General features: G+C 46.4%; 2 protein-coding genes across 3 annotated transcripts in view; one reads left to right on the top strand and one right to left on the bottom strand.

Moving 5' to 3' along the window:
- The window catches only part of LOC310985209 (UTP--glucose-1-phosphate uridylyltransferase-like), a 283,068-nt gene that overhangs the window by 28,647 nt on the left and 239,122 nt on the right, over nucleotides 1-15,299 (top strand). The window lies entirely within an intron of this gene.
- Nucleotides 3,823-15,299, bottom strand: part of vps54 (VPS54 subunit of GARP complex) — a 32,883-nt gene continuing 21,406 nt past the window's right edge. For both annotated transcript variants that reach the window (XM_083969947.1, XM_083969948.1), the window contains 11 exons: nucleotides 14,556-14,685; nucleotides 13,626-13,807; nucleotides 12,575-12,687; nucleotides 12,398-12,461; nucleotides 11,534-11,639; nucleotides 11,342-11,429; nucleotides 10,068-10,189; nucleotides 9,897-9,977; nucleotides 7,675-7,782; nucleotides 7,477-7,571; nucleotides 3,823-5,733 (listed from right to left, as the gene is read on the bottom strand). In XM_083969947.1, the coding sequence (XP_083826073.1) occupies nucleotides 5,628-5,733; nucleotides 7,477-7,571; nucleotides 7,675-7,782; nucleotides 9,897-9,977; nucleotides 10,068-10,189; nucleotides 11,342-11,429; nucleotides 11,534-11,639; nucleotides 12,398-12,461; nucleotides 12,575-12,687; nucleotides 13,626-13,807; nucleotides 14,556-14,685 (1,195 nt within the window). In that variant the 3' untranslated portion in view covers nucleotides 3,823-5,627. The remainder of the gene's footprint in view (nucleotides 5,734-7,476; nucleotides 7,572-7,674; nucleotides 7,783-9,896; nucleotides 9,978-10,067; nucleotides 10,190-11,341; nucleotides 11,430-11,533; nucleotides 11,640-12,397; nucleotides 12,462-12,574; nucleotides 12,688-13,625; nucleotides 13,808-14,555; nucleotides 14,686-15,299) is intronic.

Here is a 15,299-nt window from a genome sequence, read left to right as displayed (position 1 = left end):
CAGAGGGCCTCCGACCCCATACTCCCACAAGATGCCACGTGGGACACGGTCGAAAGCCTTCTCCAAGTCCACAAAACACATGTGGACTGGTTGGGCAAACTCCCATGAGCCCTCGGGCACCCTGCGGAGGGTGTAGAGCTGGTCCAGCGTTCCACGGCCAGGATGAAAACCACATTGTTCCTCCTGAATCCGAGGTTCGACCATCGGCCGAATTCTCCTCTCCAGCACCCTGGAATAGACTTTCCCCCGACTGCCACGCAATGCTGCAGAGGCGCGTCAGCCACGACAGCCCCACAACATCCAGAGACTTGAGGTACTCAGGGCGGATTTTATCTACCCCCGGTGCCATGCCACTGAGGAGCTTCCGGACTACCTCAGTGACTTCAGCTTGGGTGATGAATGAATCAACCTCTGAGTCCTCAGCCTCTGCCTCCTCAATGGAAGGTGTGTCAGTGGGATTGAGGAGATCCTCAAAGTATTCCTACCACTACCCGACAATATCCCCAGTCGAGGTCAACAGCTCCCCTCAGTGGAGGAGGGGAGCTGTGGCGCCGGATGGTTTGCCAGAATTTCTTCGAGGCCGACCGGTAGTCCTCCTCCATGGCCTCCCTGAACTTTTCCCAGACCCGAGTTTTTGCTTCCGCGACCACCCGGGCTGCTGTCCGCTTGGCCTGCTTCGTCGGCTGAGTCTCCTTCTTCGGCTTGACGGCATCCCTTACTTCTGGTGTCCACCACCAGGTTTGGGGACTGCCACCGCGACAGGACGGCCGCGTCAACAATGGAAGTGGAGAACATGGTCCATTCGGACTCAATGTCTCCGGCCTCCCTCGGAATCCAGTCAAAGCTCTCCAGGAGGTGGGAGTTGAAGACCTCCCTGACAGGGGATTCTGCCAGACGTTCCCAGCAGACCCTCACGATACGCTTGGGTCTGCCAAGTCTGTCCAGCTTCCTCCCCTGCCAGCGGATCCAACTCACCACCAGGTGGTGATCAGTTGACAGCTCAGCCCCTCTCTTCACCCGAGTGTCCAAGACATACGGCCGGAGGTCAGATGACACGACTACAAAGTTGATCATTGAAAGTCCGGCCTAGGGTGTCCTGGTGCCACGTGCACTGATGGACACCCTTATGCCTGAACATGGTGTTCGTTATGGACAAACTGTGGCTAGAACAGAAGTCCAATAACAAAACACCACTTGGGTTCATATCGGGGAGGCCGTTCCTCCCAATCACACCTCTCCAGGTAACACTGTCGCTGCCCACGTGAGCGTTGAAGTCCCCCAACAGAACGATGGAGTCCCCAGTTGGGGCACTTTCCAGTCCCCCTACCAGGGCCTCCAGGAAGGCCGGGTACTCTGCACTGCCGTTCGGCCCGTAGGCCGAGACAACAGTGAGAGACCTATCCCCGACCCGGAGGCGCAGGGAAGCGACCCTCTCGGTCAGCGGGGAGAACTCCAACACGTGGCGGCTGAGCTGGGGAGCTATGAGCAAGCCCACACCAGCCCACCGCCTCTCACCGTGGGCACCACCAGAGTGGAGGAGAGTCCAGCCTCTCTCAAGGAGTTGGGTTCCAGAGCCCAGGCTGTGCGTGGAGGTGAGCCCGACTATCTCTAGCCGATAACTCTCAACCTCCCGCACAAACTCAGGCTCTTTCCCTAACAACTCACATGATGGGTAGCCAACGACCCTCAGGACCCCCCCCCCCAGGTGTTGTCCCCACCTAGGATTGAATGCCTGGGACTCTTAAAGCCCCAGTATGTAACTTATTTGGCTTTTTATCAGCAAAAATCACTGCTTTAAGCCTCTCCCATGAGCAAAAAACCAATTTAAACCCGCTAACAATTGGCTGTGGACCGCAGTGGGAAAGGGTCACTGACCTGCGTCGACCCGCGTCAAACAACTCTTCAATTAACACAGGTTTTAATTGGCTCACCTCTGATTGGCTTGCAAAGCCTCATCAGAGTCCGTCCACACGGATACGTGTTTCAGTGAATCCACAAATGTTTTAATCGTTTTTGCACTTAGCCTGGACAAAAAACGCTGTTTTCAGGACGAAAGAGGGAATTTTCTGGATATTGGTCCTAGAGTGGTAAAATCTGTTGTCCCATCTGGTTATTGTGGTATGTAGCTATGTCACAAGATGCTGAGCTTATTGACTTCTGACCGAGCTGAGATGAGTGACAAGGACACTGTGTTTCCTTTGGCTGCTTCACAATAAAAGTGTGAGGCTTTTATTGTGAAAGAGCTGCAGGAAGTGTGAAGTAAGGCAGCATCAGGAAGTGATACCTTGACAGCATGAAAGCATGAAAGCAGGAAATGAGGTGAAGTAGAGAGTGAAGCTCAGAGACTGAGTGAGGAGTTGTAAAAATCCTGAACAGAGACACAGAGACAGTTTAAAGTGGACTATAGTGTCTCTGTGGACAAACAGCCTCAGGTCTGTTTTGAGCCAGTTCACTAGAGTCAGTGTGACATGAAGAGAGTGAGTAGAGATGAAGCTCAGTGTTAAAGCTGCTGCTCACACAGTGAATATGATGAGCTGTACTCACCAGTGTTTGGTAGAGACTCTGCTGTGTTGCTGACAAACACCTGATGGACTCACTTTGACTTTCTGTCTCGTCTCTGCTGCAGCTCAGTCGTCCTCCTCTCACACTTTACTTTCACTTCTGGACGCTGACGCTCAACGTTCCTCTGTTTCCTGTTTCCTGTTTCCTGCTCCTCCCACTGCAGCTAGATGTGTCTGTGATTTTATTGTAGGTTTTATCTGGTTAACAGGGAAGAAAGGTTGAGGTTCGCTTGACAGGGGGAATTAATATTAGTAATATTAACTAGTTACACTTTAAACAGTCACATTGAAAATATTTATGTACATTATATACTGTACATGGCAGTAGATGAAAGTGTTAAATATGTGTTCAGTAAATACAGACTACAGTGTTCACACCAGAGAAATCACACAACACTTAAAAAATGAATAATATAAATACGAGAGAACAATATAACATAAAATAAAACTAAATGTAAGTACAGTGATGTGACTATATCAGTAACCAGAGTTGTGTCAGTTCACTAATTAAACACACAGAGATGTTCGTGATTAGAGCATAATGAGCTGGGTTAGAAAAATACATAAACTAAAAACTATAATCTGATAGTATAAAGGTAGATGTTTGTATTAAAGCTCCTTCAAAATAAAGGTAGATGTTTGTATTAAAGCTCCATACAGTATAAAGGTAGATGTTTGTATTAAAGCTCCTTCAAAATAAAGGTAGATGTTTGTGTTAAAGCTCCTTCAAAATAAAGGTAATGTTTGTATTAAAGCTCCATACAGTATAAAGGTAGATGTTTGTGTTAAAAGCTCCTTCAAAATAAAGGTAGATGTTTGTATTAAAGCTCCATACAAGTATAAAGGTAGATGTTTGTGTTAAAGCTCCATAATAAAGATAGATGTTTGTGTTAAAGCTCCATACAGTATAAAGGTAGATGTTTTATGAAGCTCCAACAGCTGCAGTTAAAGGTGAAGCTGCAGGTGGAGTTTTATGTTTCAGTTTGAGTTATATACAAACATATCCTAGATTGATTGATTGATTGATCGATTGATTGACTGACTGACAGGCAAACAGTGGTCGTCATGACAGCAGGAGCAGTGTCGGCTCCTCTTAACCCCCCCACCTCCCCCGCACGGTCCGAACAGACGAACACAGAGACACTGAGGTCGCTCCATCGTCCTGTTTATTCACAGCAAGTTTGAAGGATTCAAGACAGTTTGAGTTCTCAGACGCTGCCACACACACACACACACACACACACACACACACACACACACACACACACACACACACACACACACACACACTCTCTCTCTCTCTTACACACACACACACACAGTGGTATGGTAGGCACACTGTAGTGGGAGCTCAGATGTGTCGATCAACAGGAGGCACTTCTGAAGCTTTTTGTTCTCAGGTGAGTCTCAGACAGGAAGCTGAAGCCGCCGCCGCTGCTGCCGCCTCATCTCACCTGTACAGACACACCACACACACGGTCGCCACGGCAACTCAGGTGTTTTGTTGTTAACAGTTGGAGCCAGGTGACATCTGTACAGGTGGAGGCGACGAGGAGGAGGAGGAGGCCACAGCTGGACAGGTGTGTTGTTGTTGTTGTTTGGTTGGAGCTCGGAGCAGAAAGTCTGATTCAGAGTTGTTGTTGTAGTTTTTTTTTCTCCAGGTGAGTTCTTCAGGTGGGCGGAGCCAAAGTGGCAGCAGTTAAAGCGTCTAAATACACAACAGGTGTGAGAGGCAGAGCGGCCAATCATGTGGTCAGAAGGAGGTGACATCACAGTGACTCATCTGAGCTCTGACTCCGCCCACAGGCTGAACAGTGGTAAAATAAAAACGAATAATTGTACCTTAACTTTGTTTAAATAAAGTTGTCTGACAGTCTGACGGCGTTTTATTTTGAAATACGCTCTAATCATTGAAGACTCTTCACTTTCTAAATTTTTTGAAAAGTCAGAGATGTTTTTTTTTTTTTTTACGATTTATAATGTTTGTTTTAATTCGGTCAAACTGTGACAGGAAGTGTTATGATGAATGAGCAGTTGTAGTTTCAGAATAAAACGTCTTCTCCCGTCTCAGGCTTTTATTTTGGTGAATAAAATAGGGTTAGGGTGAATCAGATTTTCGGCTCCGTCGTGTGTCGTTTCAGCTGCGAAGAAACAAAAAGCTCATGCAGAGGAAATTAAAACCCAGTTGGGAGGAGGAGAGGGAGGGGTGGGGGTGGGTGGGTAGACAGCAGTTAACAGCTCATGTTCATGCTTCATGTCCTGCAAACTAATCAAAATACAGAATCGTCCACTTCCTGTTTGGATCCTGGCTTCATCAATAAACACGTGATTGGTTGGACTGATTAAAGGAAGAAAAAAAACAAAAAAGCAGTTGAAGAGTTGAATTCCCAGATCAGAGGTCGTTTTACTTTGGTAACAACAGGATGTGGTTGTTAAAGGTCGTGATGATGCGTTCACAGTCTGTGGGATTGTGTCGATTGAAGCGAACTCCACCTTCGTGTTTCTGTTTCCTGTATAAAAAAAAATAAAATGTCTGATTGAAGCGAATCAAAAAAAAAAAAAAAGAAAAAAGAAAGAAAGAAAGAAAAAAAAAAACACAACACCCCTCTGGCGGGAAAACAAACGTTTCCACGGCGATTCATCGTTTCATCCCTCGAGACCCGAATCCGCACGCGCGCCTAAAAAAAACTAGCGGCGGGGAAATCTGAGCCTCGTGGTGGTGTCGTCGGTAAAAAGAAACGAGTCGCTGCTTCGTCTCCGCCGCCGGAAAAAAAACAAAAAAAACCCCCCCAACATCCAATAATTTACGACTTCCTGTTGAATTGCACAGTGAGATGATGAGGTGGCAGCAGTTTGTTAAGGAGGCTCCGTCAGTTACTGGGAACGTTTCTTAAGGTGGAGCCGTTGAGGAAGCCGCCGCTGCAGCGCCGCGTTTCCTCCTCCTCCAGTTGAGTCTTTTGGTCCCTGCGGGCCTCAGTAGTCGACCCCTCCGAGGGGTCGGGTCGGGTCGCGCCCCCCCCGCTCCCCATTGGTCGGTCCCTGGACGTGTTGGCTCCGCCCCCTCCATCACCTCTTCTGCTCCCAGATCTCCGCCATGTTCAGGTCGAGGCGCTCCAGGCTCCGCAGACCCTGAACGTTCTCCGTGTAGAAGGCCACGTCCACCACCACCAGCCTGGAAGGTAACCAACAGCAACAACAACAGATAAACAACAACAACAAACAACCACCAGCCTGGAAGGTAATGCGTTTTACAAGAAAAAAAAAAAAAATCCATGCATTTACTGCGACTACCGAAACCACATAAAATTCCACCGGAAGAGCAAAACTGGCTTATGTTTTTGACATTCGTAAAAAGGTCGATAAACAGACTCAGTTGTTTGATTTAAAAACAAAAAAATTGCCTTTTTTTCGTTGACAATCGGCTGATTGATCGATGATCGGCTCCACACTCTATTGATTATTGATAAAACATTGATTATCATGTGAACAGGACGAAGCTGCTGTCGATCTTTGGAAAGATTTTGAGTTTTTGCAGTGCACAAACACACATCTGATAGGACGACCACTGTCCAATCACAGAGCAGAGTTCTATTAAACTGATCCATTAACCTCATTGATTATTAATTAGCTGAGGCTCAGAGGTTACCACGGCAACTTGGGGTGGTTGTCATGACAATCGGGGCCCCCCAGACTGAGGCGGACAGAAACGTGGAGAGAGAAAAAAAGGTGATTTTTTGCCTCTGCGCTGGTCTCACATCTGGGCTTACTGTGACTAAACGGTAGCTCCTATCAGAAAAAGAAGCAGACCGTGGTCGTCGTAAGGACTTCCTGAACGCTTTGATGTGATTTTGGTGTTTCTACAGTAAATATTTTGAAGACACTTGTGAGTTATAAACAGGGGTCCCTTCTGCTTCTCTCAGAAAATCTTTGTATTAGAGTCAATGAGGACGAGGGAGGGATCTGGCCGCACTGAGAGGCTCACGGTTTAAATTCTGTAAGTCTCTCTGCTTTGATGAACACATTTTTAGAGAGAGGACAAGTTTGTCTACAACTGTGGGAAAAATCATGTGTGTAGAGTGTAAATTGCGGCCGTGAGCAGCGTGGAACGAGAAAAGTTTCAGACAGTTTCAGAGACCTTCTCCCACTCTAGCCAATGATGTCACACACTCTGGCACCAACATTCCGTGCAATACACACCCATTATAATCTCAACACTTCTCCAGAAATGATCATGGTCATTGATCAGTGATTGATCAAAAACTATAATACCTATTGAAACGTAGCAATAGACAGCAATAGACAAGACTTGTGTCTACATTTTACAGTTTAAATGGAGTCTCTAGGTGAAAGTATGTCGGAGCAGTAGACATTTGTACTTGGCTCATCCCATTCATGTCAATGCTAAATTGTTTGCAGTTTTCATGTAATTTGTATTTCATAGCTGCTCAGTGCGTTTGCCCCATGGCCATACCGAACAACAGCAAAACCCCCAAATAAATTAAACTTTCTTCCCTCTGAAGGCCTTTTCACACCGGGGATGTGACAAATAAACGACACGAAATTGCGAAATATTTGGCGATCACACCGGTGGCAATGTGAATATGAGACCGATGTCTTAAATCTGTTCAACACGACTACTCGTTGATTCTCCCTCATGTATTCAACACCTGCTGTCATCTTGTTACCAACTTTACTATTCTAGCGTTTATTTGCCGGGTGAAAGCTCAGAAAAATCAACCTTGCTGTGAAAAAAAAAAAAATGATGTTGCATTTTCACCGCGTAACATTCGTGGCCCGTGGCGAAGGAAACCAGGGTTTGAAAAGAAATATTTTCCCATGAAAAATACGTCCGCGGTGTGAACGCACCTTTAGAGTGAAACAGGAAGTGTGTGTGTGTGTGTGTGTGTGTGTGTACCCGTTCTGCGGTCCTCCGTCGTTAACGACCCCCAGGCGAGCCAGCTGTCTCTTCAGGTGCATCTTAAAACTGGCGTTGATCCTCAGGAACAACATCTGGACACAGGAAACCAGGTTCAGCGCCACACACACACACACACACAGACAGGAAACACTGTTGTCATGGTAACAGCCATGGTTACCGGGGCCAGAGTCTCACCTGCGTCTGCTCCTCAGGTAGAAGCTCGTTGATGGCTTCGTGCATCTTGGCCATCTGTTTACAGACGTTCCTGAAGCAGGCCGACGGCATCGGGGCCTTGACCTCGTACTGAGGAGACACGATGACATCATCAGTGACATCATCAGTGACATCACCATCAGACTGCTGCATCTAAATCTAAAATGACTTTTTAATTTATAAACAGACTCAGTTGTTTGATTTAAAAACAACATCAATCAATCAGCTGAGAGGAGAAGGAAAAAGGAAGAGGAGGAGGAGGAGGAAGTGGGGGAGGGGGAGGAATAGGAAGAAGAGGTGGAAGAGGAAGAAGAGGAGGAAGGAAAAGAAGGAGGAAAAAGGAAGAGGAGGAGAAAGAGGAAGAAGGAAGAGGAGGAAAAAAAAGAGGAGGAAGAAGGAAAAGAAGGAGGAAGAGGAGGAGAAAGAGGAAGAAGGAAGAAAAAGAGGAGGAAGAGGAGAAGGAAAAAAGAGGAGGAAGAAGAATAGGAAGAAGAGGAGGAAGAGGAAGAAGGAAAAGAAGGAGGAAGGAAAAGGAAGAGGGGGAAGAGGAAGAGGGGGAGGAGGAGGAAGAGGAAGAAGGAAAAGAAGGAGGAAGAGAGGGAAGAGGAGGAGGAAGAGGAAAAAGGAAGAGGAGGAAGAAGGAAAAAGGAGAGAAGGAAGAAGAATAGGAAGAAGAGGAAGAAGGAAAAGAAGGAGGAAGGAAAAGGAAGAGGGGGAAGAGGAAGAGGGGGAGGAATAGGAAAAAGAGGTGGAAAAGGAAGAGGAGGAAGAAGGAAGAGGAAGAGGGGGAAGAGGAGGAAGAGGAAGAAGGAAGAGGAGGAAGAAAAAGAGGAGGAAAAAAGAGGAGGAAGAGGAAGAAGGAAAAGGAAGAGGTGGAAGAGGATGAGAAAAAGAGGAGGATTCAGCTCTATTGATAAAACACTGCTATGTGAACAGGATGAAGCTGCTGCCGATCTTTGCACCGTCGTCGTCGTTGCCATTGTCGTAAAGTGTAAATATCAATATTCATTAGATTCACATGACGTCACTGTGTTTCTGCGCCGCCATATTTGTGTCCGAATCAGGGCAATCTGGGCTCAGATCACAGCATGTCACGTTACCAGAACAAGAGGAGTAGGAGGAAATCAGCAAGAGACCGAAAATTTACGTTATTTGAAAGATGCCAGGATTATATTGTGCTATTGACTGTGATAGCAGTCGCCAAAGAAACCCCGGACTGCAGTTTTATTCCATCCCAAAAGACGTAAAGTTATAGACGGAATAAATAGTTGACTGCAGGCAGTCTATCAGTGGCAGCATGGGCTGTGACAAGTCTCACAAAAAGAGGGGATTCACTTTTTTTTTAATAACATGGATATATTGAATTCTGCATTTTGATTACTTTCTTATTAATTACTCACTGATTCTGCATTTAGGGTCTTTTATTTCTGTATAACAGACCGTTGCTAAGTAAAACGGGCCGTTGCTAGGGACGCCGCTCTGATCAGCGGAGCAGGGCAGAAGAACTATCAAGGATTTTTACCTTGTGTTTCATTTTTACCAGCTTCAGACTAATTGTGATGTTAGAAAAATGACTTGTAGCTTGTTAGAGGGAGAGTGGAGGCTCTCTGCCTCCCTCACCGCTGCTGGAACCAAACCTGCGATCAGAGCGGACAGAGCGGACGGGCCAGCGCAGTGTCACAGCTGTGACCAGCTGTGTCTGTGCCACCGCGAGTCCGTGACACAAACGTGTCCCGTATCGTAGTCTCTTATGACAGACAGGACGACATAAATGCGCACATCGTAACATTTACATGATAATTCATCAATCTACTGATTGATTATCAAAAGCTCGTTCGAGTCGACCGAGAGGAGGGTGAGGAGCAAACAGCGGAGAAGTGACCGGACTTCGGACTTTGATCAACATTACGTCTCAAATTAATTAATTAATTCATAAACTGTGTAATAAGTGGGATAATATAGAGTTTGTCTGTTGTTATAGAGATATAAACCCAGACAGGATGTATGAAACCCTGTAATTTTGTCAAGAAACTGTCATTTCCATCCTGCGGTTTGCATGCTGTCATATGAGGAGACCTGTCAAATCGGACACAAATATGGCGGCGGTCCCTTCCACGTGACGTCACTGCAACCCATGAATAAACACACAGGGGCGGCCATCTTGAATGAGTGTAGCTATGACGTCATCATGACATCATCATCACCTTTGATAAAACCTTCTCGAACAGACTGTCCATGATGGCCACCAGCTTGGCCGAGATCTCCGAGATGTGGTCGTTGTAGTCCTGCACGACGACAACACACACACACACACACACACACACACTGGTTATTATGTGTATTGATTATTGATTTACTGAAAGGGTGGTGGTTACCTTGGTGATGTGGTCGAAGTGGCGCAGGACGCTGAACTGTTTGGGCTGCAGTTTGGTCTCAAAGTGAGATCTGATGACGGGAATGTAGAGGACGACCAGCTGGAGGCAGCGCGACGCCAACGCTACACACAGAGAAACACACACGCACACACACACACAGAGACACACACACACACACACACACACACACACAGAGACACACACACACACACACACGCACACACAGACGCACACACACACAGACGCACACACACAGTAGAGTTATTATGTTGTTCTGTCACTACCTGGAGGATCAATAACTAAAGGAAGTGGAGGAGAAGAAGGAGAGGGAGGAGGAAAAAGAATGGGAAGGAGGAGGAAGGAAAAAGTAGGGGAGGAAGAAGAATAGGAAGAAGGAAAAGAAGGAGGAAGAAGAGGAGGAAGAGGAAGAAGGAAAAGGAGAAGGAAAAAGAGGAGGAAGAGGAGGAGGAAGAAGAATATGAAGAAGGAAAAGAAGGAGGAAGAGGAGGAGGAAGAAGAGCAAGAAGAAGAAGAGGAGGAGGAGGAGAAGGAGGAGGAGGAAAAAGAATGGGAACGAGGAAGAGGAAGAAGAATAGGAAGAGGGAAGAGGAAGAGGAGGAAGACGAGGAGGAAGAAGAATAGGAAGAAGGAAGAGGAGAAGGAAGAGGAAGGAAAAGGAGGAGGAAAAAGAGGAGAAGGAAAACGGAAGAAGAGAAAGAAAAAGGAAGAGGGGAGGAAGAGGAAGAAGAATAGGAAGAAGGAAAAGAAGGAGGAAGAAGAAGAAGGAAAAAGAGGAGGAAGAAGAGCAAGAGGAAGAGGAGGAGGAGAAGGAGGAGGAAGAGGAAAAAGAATGGGAATGAGGAAGAGGAAGAATAGGAAGAGGGAAGAGGAGGAGGAGGAAGACGAGGAGGAAGAAGAATAGGAAGAAGGAAGAGGAGAAGGAAGAGGAAGGAAAAGGAGGAGGAAAAAGAGGAGAAGGAAAACAGAAGAAGAGAAAGAAAAAGGAAGAGGGGAGGAAGAGGAAGAAGAATAGGAAGAAGGAAAAGAAGGAGGAAGAGGAGGAGGAAGAAGAGCAAGAGAAAGAAGAGAAGAAAGAGGAAAAAGGAAAAGGGAGAATAAGAGGAGGAAAAGGAGGAAGAGGAGTTGGTGGTTAACGTTGTATTGATCAGTGATCAGCTCCTCTAGTTCTCTTGAGTTCCATTCAAACTCAAACTTTATTGAAAACGCTGCTGATGAAGGAGACAGAGTGAAGCTCCAGAGTGTCGTAGTCCTACCGAGGTTCTTGGTGGTGATGGTCTTGAGGCCGACGACCTGCAGAGCGCCGGCGCCCAGAACCAGCTGACAGCTCCGAGAGTTGAAGTGCTGCACACACCACAGAAGAAGAGCTGGGGTGAGTCTGTGGTTGTGTGGTTGTGTGGTTGTGTGTGTGTGTGTGTGTGTGTGTGTGTGTGTGTGTCGGTCCTGACCTTGAGGAGGTCCGACAGGCGCGTCAACATGTCGGTGGCGATCGACGGGATGTCGTTGACGCATTGACAGTATTCCAGAAAGATCCGGATCAGCAGCAGAACCGTCCTGAGGAAACAGGAACAAGATGGGACAGCTCCTTCACAATAAAAGCTAGATGTTTCTATTAAAGCTCCTTCAGAATAAAAGCTAGATGTTTCTATTAAAGCTCCTTCACAATAAAAGCTAGATGTTTCTATTAAAGCTCCTTCACAATAAAAGCTAGATGTTTCTATTAAAGCTCCTTCACAATAAAAGCTAGATGTTTCTACTAAAGCTTCTTCACAATAAAAGCTAGATGTTTGTATTAAAGCTCCTTCAGAATAAAAGCTAGATGTTTGTGTTCAAGCTCCTTCACAATAAAAGCTAGATGTTTGTGTTCAAGCTCCTTCACAATAAAAGCTAGATGTTTACATCATAGCTCCTTCAGAATAAAAGCTAGAGGTTTGTATTAAAGCTCCTTCAGAATAAAAGCTAGATGTTTGTGTTCAAGCTCCTTCAGAATAAAAGCTAGATGTTTGTATTGAAGCTCCTTCAGAATAAAAGCTAGATGTTTGTGTTAAAGCCCCTTCAGAATAAAAGTTTTTTTTAAAGCTCCTTCAAAATAAAGTAGATGTTTCTATTAAAGCTCCTTCAAAATAAAAACTAGAGCTCCTTCAGAATAAAAGCTAGAAGTTTGTATTAAAGCTCCTTACAGTACAAAGTTAAAACCAGCTGTCAGGACTTCCTGTAACTTTGTGATGTCACAACAGAGCCCCGCCCCCTCACCACCTGGACGACACCCTACAACAACTTCCAGGATTTTGGTTTCTCAGTTTCACACCTACCCAACGACGGCGTATTTTTGCCCGTTGACGAGCAGAAACTCCGTTGGCTTCCTGTCTTCTGGACCTGCAGGAGGAGACGCGTTACAGCCGATCACCATTATTGATTATTGATCAGCTCTTAAAGAAAAAAGGACTTTAAAGGGCTGAGGAGCAGGTTGTTGTCTTTAGTTTTCTTACCCGGAGTTTTGCGCTCCGGTAGTGTTATCCTGCCGTCGGCGATGGAGTTGACGAGGTCCTGAAACTCAGCGGGAACCTCGGCCTGTTTCCAGCGCTCGTTGTCCAGGAGGAGGCTGCAACAAACAACAACAAACAAATGTGACCTGATCCATCAAAATGAGTCACAGTGACCCAAATTTCAAAGTTGGGATTTTGGTATCCCAACTTTGGTAGATTAGAAAATAAGCTTTAAAATGATACCCTAGTCAAAGTCCTACACTTGATGGTTTTCTAGATGTGGCCATTTGAATTACGATCCTTCACTCTCTTATTCTGTTCTAAAACCTGAGAAAACTGCATTTAAAGTTTTGCCAGTGACTCTGGCATCTGTTCCTGTACCACGTGATTACACGCACCCTATACGGTCCCTTGTTGTCATAGAGACACCATTCAATGACCCTCGGAAAGCTGAGAATCTCACAATTCAGATGCTTTTTACAGCTCGTTTCTATCATAAACGGTTCAGCAGTTGTCATGTTTTGTAAAACATGTGCAAGCGTTGTGTCGTTGCTACGTTCGGTTTAGCGTCGATGCTACTCGGTTTAGCATCTGTTTCTGTACCCGCACCTTCTTGTCATAGAGGCACCATTCAATGACCGTCGGAAAGTGGAGAATCCCGCGATTCAGATGCAGTTTACAGCTCGTCTCTATCATGAACGGTTCAGGAGATATTCATGTTTTGCACCGATGCAACGCTCATTTTCAGAGGGTTTAAGTTGCAAGTCAACTTTAATCATCATTTACGTGTCTTTCCTCAGTTATCTGGACTATGAAACTTTGGGAGATTGTTTTTGAATGTCATTGCTTTGAAATTAGGGTAAAAAAAAATTTGGGATTTTCTATGGGTTTTCCACGTTATCAGCTGATTATCTAAAAATAGAACGTTGCGACATCCGACTCATTTTGATAGAACGGGTCACAAATAAACAAACAACATCTCCGTCAGTTCAATGGTGACTCGAGTAGAAGTAGTATAAAAAGAAGAAGTGGAAGAGTGCGAGCTGGCTCTGACCTGAGTTTGGTCTTGCGCTCGTCGTGGAAGCGGTGGACGAAGCGGTTGGCCTGGCTCTGCAGCGCCCCCCGCAGGGAGACGCTGCGACGGCCGCAAAGCTCCTCGGTGTCTCTGACGAAACCCTCGACCGCCTGAGACAAACACACGAACTCAGAGGAGCTCAGACGCTCCAGGGAACCGTCCTGTTGGAGGAGGGGGGGGGAGGAGAGGAGGAGGAGGAGGAAGAGGAAGAATGAAAAGGAGAATGAGGAAGAAGAGGAGCAGGGAGGAGGAGGAGGAAGAAAGAAGAGGAGAAGGAGGAGGAAGAGTGGGGAGGAGGAAGAGGAAGAAGGAAAAGGAGGAGGAAGAGGAACAAGAAGAAGGAAAAGGAGGAAGAAAGAAGAGGAGGAGGAAGAAGAAGAGGAAGAAGAAGAAGAAGGAAAAGGAGGAGGAAGAGGAAGAAGAAAAAGGAGGAAGAGGGAGAAAGAAGAGGAGGAGGAAGAAGGAGAAGGAAGAGGAGGAAGAAGGAAGATGAAGAAGAGGAAGAAGGAAGATGAAGAAAGAAGAGGAGGAGGAGGAAGAAGAAGGAAAAGGAGGAAGAGGAAGAATTAAAAGGAGAAGGAGGAAGAAGAGCAGGGAGGAGGAGGGGGAAGAACAGGAGGAGGAAGGAAGAGGAAGAAGAAGAAGAAGAAGAAGGAAAAGAAGAAGGAAGAAAGAAGAGGAGGAGGAAGAAGGAAGAGGAGGAAGAAAGAAGAGGAAAAGGAGGAAGGAAGAAGGAAAAGGAAGAGGAGAAGGAGAAAGAACAGTAAGAGGAGGAGGAAGAGAGGGAGGAAGGGGGTTAGAGACCAAACCATGGTAAAATGTAGTGTGTATATACTGTAAATTAAAGCAGCGCTCTGAGGTCAGAGCTGAGAGGTCAAAGCTGAGAGGTGAGAGGTCAGAGGTCGCCACCTTGGCTCTGGCCGTCAGGACTTTGACGCAGCGGTCGTGCGAGACGTCGGACGCCGTGAACAGAAGCTCCTGGACGTTGTTGATGACGCGGTTCATCTCCAGCTCCGAGGGCATCATGTTCTCACCGGACCTGCACACACACACACACACACACACACACACACACACACACACACACACAGGCCCGTTGTTATGACGACATGACGACATCGCCACGGCAACAGACAGGAAGTCAAAGCTGCTTCAGCGAGAAAACATCAAGAAAACATCTGAAGGGACAGGAAGTAGAAGAAGTAGAAGTAATTGAAGAGGAGGAGGAAGAAGGAAGAGGGGGAAGCAGGAAAAGAAGGAGGAAGAGGAAGAAGAGGAGGAGGAAGAGGAGAAGGAAGAAGACAAGGAGGAAAAGGAGGATGAAGAGGAAAAAGAATGGGAACGCGGAAGAGGGAGGAGGAAAAAGGAGGGGAGGAAGAAGGAAGAGGAGGAGGAAGAAGAGGAGGAGGAAAAAGAGGAAGAAAAAGAGAAGGAAAAAGGAAGAGGAGGAGGAAGAAGGAAAAGAAGGAGGAAGAAGAGGAGGAATATGAAGAGGGAAAAGAAGGAGGAAGAAGAGCAAGAGGAAGAGGAGGAGGAGAAGGAAGAAGATGAGGAGGAAGAGGAGGAGGAAGAAGAGGAGGAAGAAGAGGAGAAGGAAAAAGGAAGAGGAAGAAGGAAAAGAAGGAGGAAGAAGAGGAGGAGGAAGAGAAGAGC

Source organism: Trachurus trachurus (genome assembly GCF_905171665.1).
Source record: "Trachurus trachurus genome assembly, chromosome: 1".
In the NCBI taxonomy this organism is placed as follows: Eukaryota; Metazoa; Chordata; class Actinopteri; order Carangiformes; family Carangidae; genus Trachurus; species Trachurus trachurus.
Note: the sequence above shows the minus strand (reverse complement) of the source record. Positions and strands in the feature narration are given on the sequence as shown.